General features: G+C 36.1%; 1 protein-coding gene across 1 annotated transcript; it reads left to right on the top strand.

Annotated features, from left to right (window-relative positions):
- The first annotated feature begins 3,653 nt into the window (after positions 1 to 3,653).
- On the top strand, positions 3,654 to 7,820 carry LOC127454393 (iroquois-class homeodomain protein irx-4-A-like). The gene is made up of 5 exons (XM_051721577.1): positions 3,654 to 4,061; positions 4,675 to 4,914; positions 5,330 to 5,436; positions 5,953 to 6,266; positions 6,632 to 7,820. Exons 1-5 carry the CDS (start codon positions 4,017 to 4,019, stop codon positions 7,318 to 7,320), a joined length of 1,395 nt encoding a protein of 464 aa, XP_051577537.1. The 5' UTR covers positions 3,654 to 4,016; the 3' UTR covers positions 7,321 to 7,820.
- The last annotated feature ends 3,276 nt before the right edge of the window (positions 7,821 to 11,096 follow it).

The raw sequence follows: 11,096 nt of genomic DNA, 5'->3' as shown, positions 1-11,096 counted from the left end.
TACTGTCATATTGCATAAAAAAATAAAATAAAATAAAATAAAATAAAATAAAATAAAATAAAAATAAATCACAGCATTTATATAAAATGTCCATTGATTGTACAGGAAATTTAATCTGTGGCATAAACAATCCCCCCAAAATGTATATTGCTGAGTGACAGTATTAGCCGGAATGATTAATTTACACTACAAATAATTACTGATTCACTTTTGTGGGGCATAATGTAACACTTTTGTGTAATTGGTTAAATATGGAGATGAACAAGGACAATGGTCCAATATAGGCTCTTTGTGAACAGTTAATGCAAATCTGACGTTGAATGGGGCTTCCACCGTTGGCACAGGAGAAGCTGATTCCCTGTTACAGAAAGTTTATCTGCAGACAGCCTGGAAGCTGCTCGTGGCGTAATGTCATTCCTGGATCATCAGCTGTACCTGTCTCATCCTAGACTGACTCCAAGTTTGAAATCTTGTCTGAAAACCAACTATTATTTACGGTTGACCAATATTGGACAAAAAAAACACCAAGCATGCAATTAAAAAGGGGCAGAGGAGAATGTAGTAATGCCGGTGACTGCATATTTTTCATAATAAATTAAAACAGAATAAGGTTACTTGCATGAGTACTTTTGTTGATTGCATTTCATTGCACAGTCTTAATAGAAACCTTCACCATTAACGGATGCAGTAGAAGGTAAGAGGAAGATGAATGTTTGGGGTGATGCCTATGGTCAGAACAGAAGAGCTAATCTGCCTCGCCAGGGAGAGACTCAAAATAGAAGTGTATGAACTTGTCAAGGCACTTACAAGAGAATGTGGAGCCTGCTTTAACAGCGTCTCGGCCTGTCACACAAATAATCTCATCACACCTCTTCAGATGTTGGAAAATAGTCTTAGTTAAGTGTTTAATGTGAGCTTTATAGAGACCAGTGTTGCAAATCTTCCCTTTAAACACCTAAATGTAATAGTTTCTACAAAGATTGCAACAAATCCTCAAATTACTGTTTGATGATTTAATAAGTACACAAATATTGAGTATATGTGATTACTACTAATCACAACCAATCTTAATCATTCAGATCACATGTTTACAGTACAGAGCATCTATGTATGTGTTGTGCAAAAAAATTATTGGACAGTATATATATATATATATATATATATATATATATATATATATATATATATATGGATATTACCACATTAAGCACAATGTTGAGGTTAACATGCTTTCAGTAGTTATTCTTCATAGAAGACATATGATGAATGTCATTAATTTGTAATTTTGTTTATAGCTTATCAGTTCTTATAAGATTAGAAAACGTTATGAATTAGCCTATCAACCTTATACTAATATAAGGTATGTTTTTGAGATGTTAAAGGGCTTTGGGGTCTATACTTGAGTCTTAAATACGTTTCTTCGGTAATTACATTTTCTTTTCTTTATGTAAAGCTATTTTAAAGGGCCTAATGGATGCTAACCGCTTTTGATGTGTAGATATTTGACATATGTGTACATATGAGCGATGCCTGTTTATATATAGGCACACTTCTCTTCTGAACTGAACTAGGGAGGAGGTGGAGGAGGTGTTGAAACATGCCGTCCGGTGATTGATTTGCGCTTGGTTTTGTCAGAGACAACAAAAGGATGCCATGTCCTTTCAAGGTGTAATTCATTCAGCTCATAATGGCGATGAGACCTACGACTAGATTTATGCATGATTGTTATGCTCCTTATCCGATGAGATATTTGGCAAAAGTTCTGTCTCATTGTGCAGATATTCTTGAATCATGTTTATATGTCTTAGACTGCATCTTCGCATGCATTGCTTTCGTTGTGTGAACGTATTTCCATATTAAATACACACCGTCGTATCTTATCTGTCCAAAAGAGCCGGGCTTCGTTTAAATCTTTAAAGAAAAACAAAAGCAGGAACTCTGCGCGCAGACTTCATTATCCTCTAAAAGCTTGTACTAGCGCGTCTTAATATTTAATACCGACCCAAATAACACCAGATGAAAAGATAATGTAAATGTATATGGAAAGCTATTGTGGACTTGCCCATCAGACTTCAAGGATGCATTGCCTTTTTTCACAGCAGTCAAGTGTGTGTGAGGAGGAATCAATAATAGAGTTGATGTTACTTGAGATAAAATGTAACGGATTATTTTCACGGAGAAAGAAAAAGAGCCATTTAGCCCCAAGTACCTACCGTTATAAAGAAATGTGTGAGAGTAGGTTATTACACGAAGACTATATGCAATATAGCCCACAGATTTTTATTTTATTATTATTTAAAATATATACTGCTTATGATGATCACAAATTTCAGTACCTTTTATAATTGAAGTTAACTTAGACCCTCTCGTAATTTTGCAGAATTTGATGGCGACCCATTATTTGGCTTGATTGATAGCTTTTTTTCTATCTAAGAGGAAAAATCGTCATTTACTAAATGAATGAAAATTAAATGCTGCACAAATGTGGGTCAGTCACTTGACCCCATGTCTATTAACACACGCACACTGCAACATTTGCTCGCTTATTGTCTGACTAATTTAATTTCACAGAACACTTATTTTCCAAACTCAAGTGCATGCCAAAGGAGAATGAAAAGGTGGAGAAAAAAAAAAAAAAAAAAAAAAAAAAAAAAAACTTGCCTGATAAAAGTCTAACTCAATTTGAGGACAAGTACCTTCATCTGTAAATGAAAGCAATTATGCGGCCCATATTATATTATGTTGGCCGGTCTCAAGATAGTCATCAATCACCCGCAATCGAGCTGTCACTGCGGGCAGATTCGTTACTTGCAGGCAGTTTTCCAGCTGGGGAAAAGAGGAGTACATCATCATTAATTTGACTGTGACCCTGGGGCTTCTCACATGTCTGAACCCGGGCTTCTCAAAGCGAGTCAGCAACACATCGTGCTACACCTAGACTTTCAGCACTCTCAGTAACGAAATGTAGTTCTTTATATAGTATGCAAGATAGATAGATAGATAGATAGATAGATAGATAGATAGATAGATAGAATTATGCAGACTTTCAAAAAAAACAGATAATAATAATAATAATAATAATAATAATAATTAGACACTTTATGAATCCCATAAAGGTATGACAATGCAACTGCATGCCATATAATCAACAAAGTACACAATAAATACAGTGAGACAAATATTGCACCAATATAATAGGCATTCCCCTTTATTTTCCATATCTACTATTAAACTGTATATTCAGATTAAATTCTGAGCATATATTTCTTAAAAGCAGAGACGACGTTTAATTGGATATTTAAATATTTCCATTAGTTGTTGTAGAATCTAAGTCCGTTCTTTCTTTCTTTCTTTCTTTCTTTCTTTCTTTCTTTCGTTTAAGCAATTTTTTTTTTTATTTTTTTTTTATTTTTTATTTTTTTTTAACAGTCTGTTAATGTAGTTATTTCCTAATTAACTTCAGGTGAAATACGTTTCCAAACCGACATATAGATGCAATGTGATTGTAGCAGGAAGTGTTTTAGTAGTGTAATCCCTTTTCAAAGCTTAGTTTTATTGATAAGCTCAATTACAAGCCCATTATGCATTACATTTTCTCCCCCACCCCCTGTCACTCGTCGGGATTTTTTATCCAGAGAAATGCATATTAAAGTTAGACTCTGGTCATTTTGAGTGTGTTTCTTCTGACGTCAGAGTCACCGGCGTTTAAAACAACCTGCATCTGGGCTGACGTGTTTAATACTAGTTTTTATAACGCAAAATATGTATTTCTGACATCAAAGACGGCAATTTGCCAAATGCTTTACGATGTGCGCGGTTGTGTTGTAGAAGTTTAATAGACCGATAGGCATACTTTGAAGATACTCAGGAAGGCGTTTAAGCAAATTAAACATGGTAGCATCGCGCTTCGCCCTATAAGCGTCCGGCAGCTTTATGCTTTACCAATCAGTTGGTACAGTGAAACACAGCAGACCTGCAGTCTCGCCTGCTTTCGGAGAAACAGGGATCACTCTACAATGTCCTATCCTCAATTCGGATATCCTTACTCGTCTGCACCACAGGTAAGCTCTGATTATCCACCATTAACCCGCGTTCCATTGCGCTCAAGCGGATTGTTCTATTGATTCAAATGTTCAAAATTTGAACACTTGAAAAGAGGAATGTGCTAATGTGCCCCGCGCAAACAGTTCAAATGCATTTCAGCGCCAGACTCAGAAATATACCTTACGCGAAAGATAAAGGTGTAATCAGATTACTATCTTGACTGTTTGTTTCTTTGTTTTTTATCTCTGATGTAATTCAGTGGTTCCCTCCGCGCTTATCATTTTACAAATCTACAAACCGGAATGAGCCTCAGACATGCAAAAGTGAAGATGCGATGACAGGGGGAAGGAGGACAACAGTTGGCAATGATCCATAAAACGCATTGTCCTATGGGGGCTGACTATATATTGCCAAAAAAAAAAAAAAAAAAAAAAAAGAACTTTTTACCGCATGCTCGCCTTTGGAAACATACGCACTTCTTTCTTTCTTTTTTCTTTTTCTTTTTTTTATTTTTTTATCTTTTTGTTAATTGTATTTTTTTCCTGATTGCTTGCTGTCTTCCTCTCAGGAACTTTTTATGTGCATTTGTTTGTCTTTTATTTATCGTTTGATATGTATAATTCGTTCCAGTTCCTCATGACCACCAACTCTTTGACATCTTGCTGCGAGTCGAGCACCAGATCCATCTCGGATTCCTCTGCGCAGACGCCCGTGTACTGTCCAATGTATGAAAGCAGACTGCTGGCCACTGCCAGACATGAGCTCAGCTCCGCCGCTGCGCTGGGAGTCTATGGAAACCCTTACACAAGCAGTCAAGGCTATGGGAATTATGTTACTTATGGAGCCGACGCCTCAGCTTTCTACTCTTTGGTGAGTTTATAACATCCGTAATTATATAACAACAATAACGCATAATAGAATCACCAAGTCATACCAACAACATTTTGAATACAGGGTGAGGAAAAGGTGTGTTTTTGTAACTTTTATATTGAAAATAAATAAATAAAATAAAAATGCATTATTGCTGCTTTTGCAGGGTGTGATGGTTTACAAGGGGAACTCTATATTTTCTCCCTTCTGTAAGATCCAAGTTTGACTTTTTTAAGGATTAACATCTGATTAGCTTGCTATTTAAAATATGGTGTTTTGCACCACAAAACAAAGGCCACCAGAACCTTGTTGTCATGGATATGTTATGGAAAAACATGTTGAGGGAAAGTGACTCATAAATGTATAGGTTTAATTGTTTGTTGAGCATACTGATAAGTCTGGTATTTAATTGTAGGGAACATTTGATGCCAAGGACGGAAGTGCATCTGCGCATGCGGGAATAACACAGGCTGCTGCCTATTACCCATATGATCCCACACTGGGACAGTACCAGTATGACAGGTATTGAATACCGGCCCTCATTAAGCATCTACTGATTGACAATTAACAAGTGCAAGACTCAATTAATTTGTATCAATTTTAAAGGGAGGGTTCAACATATTGATTAAATAATTAGCACAAGCACTTGAACAAATAAAGCATTAAATACCTTTGATATATAGAAAAATTACATCAGTGACAGCATTTGTTCCCTCAAAAGTCAGGAGCAATAATATTGTCTTTGATATATATTTTATGTAATATCATGCTTCACGGTTTATCCTTCAGGGTTTTCCCTAAAGTGCTTTAATGGACACATACTTGGCCAGTGCTTTCTGAGTGCACTCGATCAAGCAATTTGTACGCTCTATTATCCCACTGAAGCACTAGAATTTTGTTAAGTTTTTGTATTTCTATGTCATAAAAATGGCATGCAAAGAAATAATAAAAATAAATGAATAAATAAATAAATAATAATACATAATTAAATATTCATTCACTATTACCATAACAACCAAAGTTTCTTTCATGCCACAGATACGGATCTATGGAGGGAGGAACCAGAAGAAAGAACGCCACCCGTGAGACGACGAGCACGTTGAAAGCATGGCTTCAGGAGCACAGGAAAAACCCCTATCCCACCAAAGGCGAGAAGATCATGCTGGCCATCATCACCAAGATGACCCTCACACAAGTGTCCACATGGTTCGCCAACGCCCGAAGGAGACTCAAGAAGGAAAATAAGATGACATGGCCACCGAGAAACAAGGGCTCAGAGGATAGGAAATATGATGATGAGGATGAGGATGGGTCACAAGAAGATCAAATCAAAAGTGAAACCAATGATGACGGTCAGCTTCCTTCCATTCTACACACATCTATCATATCAATGAGTCTCTAACTATCCAGCAGTTACTTGTTCAATTTAGAAGAGACAGGCAAAAGTTGCTTTTAAAGTTTTATTAAAAGTTCTACTCAGACAGTCTAATTGGTAAAACTCTGCAAAACATTTATTAGTGAGTTATTAGGCCTATATAACATATATTTCTAACCATTTTAATGCACATGAACTGAAAATCTTAGTTAATGTTATTAAAGTAAATGATTATGAAGTGTTACCTTTTTGGCGATTTGTTTTTGAAATATTATTGAAAAGAAAGCTACATTATATACATAGTCTTCTTTTTGCTCTCGATTTACCACTCTTTTTTAACAGAGAGCAAAAGTCGAGAGGAAAAGGAACTTCAGTTGAGTGACTTGGAAGAATTCGACACCATCGAGTCGGAGAGCTCCGAGTGTGAACTCAAACACCGCTTTCACGTGAATACGCACATGGCGACCACTGATGATCGCCTCAAAGAAACCTCTCCAAAACTTTCCATTCCTGGTCTGCTCGAAGCTGACCGCGATTTATCCAAAAGCTGCTTAAAAACGGCCGTGGAAGACTGCGAACATGACATCGGTGACCTTCGAAATGCCAAAATGTGTTTCCAGCAGCAGGGCCATCCGTTACTGGACAGTAAACCCCGCATCTGGTCTCTGGCCCAGACCGCGACCTCATTGAACCCAACAGAGTACTCCTCATGTATGCTTAGATGTCAAGCATCTCCCTCGGCTTCCTCGCCTGTAAACGGTCTGGAAAGACAGCAGGATTCGCCTGTGACCACTCTCAGAAACTGGGTAGATGGAGTTTTTCACGACCCCTTGTTTAGACACAGCTCCTTAAACCAAGCACAGACGAACACTACAGTTTCTTGGACCACCACGACCAAAGGGTCTATTTTAGAGACAGGAGCCCTTGGGTGCTCCATAGGAAGCAACAATGTGATAAAAACACAGCAGCAAGAGACCAGTAAGGACAGTATGACATTTCCAAAGGCAGTGAATAAAATATTCTGTTCCTAGCACAACAAATTTCTCATAGGAACCGAAGAGGACTGTTTGGACTAGCTTCTAATAACAGTTAACAAATGACAGACTGTGAATTAATGGGCCCAAACTTTTTTGTTACATAAAATAATTGCATTGTCATGGGGCATTGTATGTATTTATTGCTGTATTGACATCTCACTGGTGAGGGTCCCAAAACGGGATTGGTTAATATATTTATTTGTTTGGTTGACATTTGTAACGCACGTTGAGCTTATGTAAATGAACAACTGAAAGTTTGTGTTCTGAAAGACTAAGAAAAGTTTACAATCTAGTTTTGTTTCACATTTCATTTTGTCTTTGGCATGCATATGTTGCTAGATTTTATTGGGTATTCTTTTAGATGAACTTGGACCTTGTCGCAGTTACTCATGAGTGTCACTGTTAAGAAAGTACTATCGCACAAATGCACAAATCTCCTTGAAATTGGGGAATGTTCAAATCTACTCACTATAATAAACAGTTGATTTTTCGAAGCTTTTGGTCTGTGTCGATCAAAGTCACTGTCCTTGGTGCTGAACACACACATACAAGTTTCTATCGGGTGCCGTTACGATGAATTGATGGATACAACTATAGGCTGTATATTTCTCTACATTGTTTTTTTTATTTTTTTTATTTTTTATTTTTTTATTTCCCACCTGCTCAGCTGAACTAATAAGTTGCATTTGTCACTTAAGTGCTGATAGCATTTTTATTATCCTTAAAATGTGGCATCATAAACAATACGTTTTCCTAATCTACATTATGTATACATTTTCGATAAAAAAAAAATGGAAAGTCTGAAAAACATAAAATATAATAATACTTTGATTAGATATACCATTAGGCCAAATCAATGGTCTATAGCAATCAAAATCACATGACTGTCCACCTACTGTCATAGACCCAATTTCTCTCAGCAATGCATATTGGGTTCTCAGCAGTGAGTGTTTTGTGTTTGCTGTGTTTGGGTTTGTAATGATCCCTCAATCACTGTTTATCATTCTCTCTCATACTCGGATGGAGGAGATGAGGCCCCGAGGTGTCATAAGACAGTGCTGGATGAGCCCCATTAACCCACCATAACCACCCTGTAATTGGGATGTTTTCAGTCATCATTCACTTCACTCTATCGATTTGTACTCTCTCTCTAATAATATTATCGAAGCACCAAATCCTTTACCTTGACCCAACAGCTGAGATGGAAGGAGTTATCCAGACAGGCCGTTTATATGGCTGTAGATGCGAGATAATTTAAATTGTTCATCTTGACACAGACCCCTCAATTTCTGGAGGTTCTCTGGGGCTGTTTCACTGGGGCACGTCTCTAAGTGAAAAGGGCAGGAGAATTAGTGGGTCCAGATAAAAGGGCAAAAATGCGCAGTCAAAGGTAGGAGTTGACAGTGATGGTGAAAGTGTGGCCCCTGGAGGACTGGGGTCCGTTGAGGGGGGCTTCAGTGATGAATTTTAATGTGTAAGCCAAACGATTGAGACCTTCTCCTGAAGGATTCCTTGGACAAAGACAAAAACTTGTTTATCTGTACTACACAATGCACAACAAAAAAGGACACAGTGAATTGGTGTTGTATTACTTTGCCTTCAAATGTCATAAGCACAAAATGTCATAAACACACATATATATACATATATATATATATATATATATATATATATATATATATATATATATAGACACACACACACAGTATATATAACTTATAATTTTTAAAAAAATATATAAAGATTTAAAAGCATATGTATGTTTATATTCCTTTATATATTCTTAAAATGATAAGTTATATATATATATATATGACACAGTGCTTCAGGCTTATATTAATACTTATTTTTTAAATAATACGTTATTTTAATATTTTAAAATATTCTACAAGATCTCTACAAAAATTTACAAGATCTAAATTGTAAAAGATCTACAACTTAAAAAATTTAAAGTACAGATGGTCTGCAAAATGCTGGAGGCAATAACACAGCAAACAAAATAGTGAATAGTATAGAAAAGAACAATTTAACAGTATATTTACTGTTTAAGAAACTTTCCCAGCATTGTAAAACAGGGTTGGAAGAGAGAGAGGGAGAGAGAGAGAGAGATGTGAGGGGTTTGACTAACTCATTCAGGCGTGGTAAATTCACACACACACACACACACACACACACACACACACACACACACACACACACACACACACACACACACACACACACACACACACACACACACAGAGGAGGGATGATGCTGAATTAACGGGGCTTTTACATGGAAACCAAATCAAACTGTAATCAGCGACGCGTTACTTTTCATTAAGCAGCTTTGATAGCATTATATTAAGACTTGACAGGGGATACGGGGGCACCTGAAATAAACTGCTCTCAAAACAGAGAGCCATAAGATAATTCCTTAAGCTCCATTAAAAATTCTTAGCCGGAGGAAACAGAAACATCTCCAAATCTAAAAGCTTTATCGACCTGCGCAAACCTTTCTTTTTTTTCTTTAGATATTTATGTTTCTTCAGCGTAAGAGAAGGGAATGTCCAGTGGTGGTAATAGACTTTAACACAAAACATAAACTAAGGAAGGAGGGAAATAAACAGATAAAAAGGTTTAGATCTTTAACTGAACAATTAGTGTTGTATTTCCTCTACTGTTTCTATCAATCATCAGATGTAATCTCAAACAACGCTTTTGACCAGTAAATATTAGGCCTGCTGATGTACACAGATATCTACTTACGACTGCCTACATGGCATTGCAATTATGCGTTGTCGAACTAAGAATCACTTGGCTAAGTTAATTACTTAAGAAAAAAATCATTTAAGAACAATGCAATTTAAAAAAAATAAATAAATAGTGTTTCGCAGCACACACAAAAATTGGGTTTGCAAATTATTATTATTATTATTATTAATAATATTAATAATAATAATAATAATAATAATAAACAAATTATGTTAAATGTATTATTATTATTATTATTATTATTATTATTATTGTTATTATAGACTGCAAATTAATCCTGATCCATTTGGTCATCAAGTGCAAATGTTGATTTTGATGTTATTTTATCTAACATTTAATAACTTTTAAAATGTTGCAAATTTATATAACTAATGAATTATATTACATTTATTTTGAGACAAAATACTTATTGTTTTTGTTGTTGTTGTTGTTGTAATCAAACTGCATAAACATAGTGTTACAAATGTTGAGTATAATTTTCCAGTTATTAATAAAAGCATGAAACTCCTCTTATACTTTAAAACTACAGAGAACCATTCCATTTCGAATAATGAAATTATTGCAAAACAGCTAGGCATGCAATCCAGGTATCACCTGTAGTGAATGGAGATCGCCCTGTGATAGTGCATGGAACAAACAGGCCCACTTCAAGAACAAAAACATACCATGTTAGACATCAGATTTCACAGCTTTTAACAGAACAGATGCTTGTTTACCAGACGCATTTTTCCACATTTCCCTATGGACTCTAACTGCAGACCTTTAAATAAGAGCGACACACAAGCAACCCTGGGAGCAAAGGACATGGAACATATATTTGCACATCATTATTAGCTCTCTAACACTGGCCTAGCCCTGTGTGTTTCTGTCCTGGTTGCATTATCAGTAACATTTGGTCTTAATTAAACTGGCAGAAAGCTAATTAATAAAAAGCAATTACTTGTCTTACTGATCTACCAAGGTCTGGAGAGTAAAATGCTGACGCAGAGTGCAGCCAGCTTGAAGGTTGTAACTGT

This window comes from Myxocyprinus asiaticus, chromosome 16 (assembly GCF_019703515.2).
Source record: "Myxocyprinus asiaticus isolate MX2 ecotype Aquarium Trade chromosome 16, UBuf_Myxa_2, whole genome shotgun sequence".
Taxonomy (NCBI): Eukaryota; Metazoa; Chordata; class Actinopteri; order Cypriniformes; family Catostomidae; genus Myxocyprinus; species Myxocyprinus asiaticus.
This window is presented reverse-complemented; position numbering and strand designations above follow the sequence as displayed.

What these genes read in the sequence shown, in the direction of transcription:
- LOC127454393 (XM_051721577.1), top strand. Translation starts at nt 4,017, where the DNA reads ATGTCCTATCCTCAATTCGGATATCCTTACTCGTCTGCACCACAG. An exon ending in CCTCAGCTTTCTACTCTTTG is followed by an intron (nt 4,915 to 5,329) that starts GTGAGTTTATAA and finishes ATTTAATTGTAG; the next exon opens with GGAACATTTGATGCCAAGGA. An exon ending in GGACAGTACCAGTATGACAG is followed by an intron (nt 5,437 to 5,952) that starts GTATTGAATACC and finishes TTCATGCCACAG; the next exon opens with ATACGGATCTATGGAGGGAG.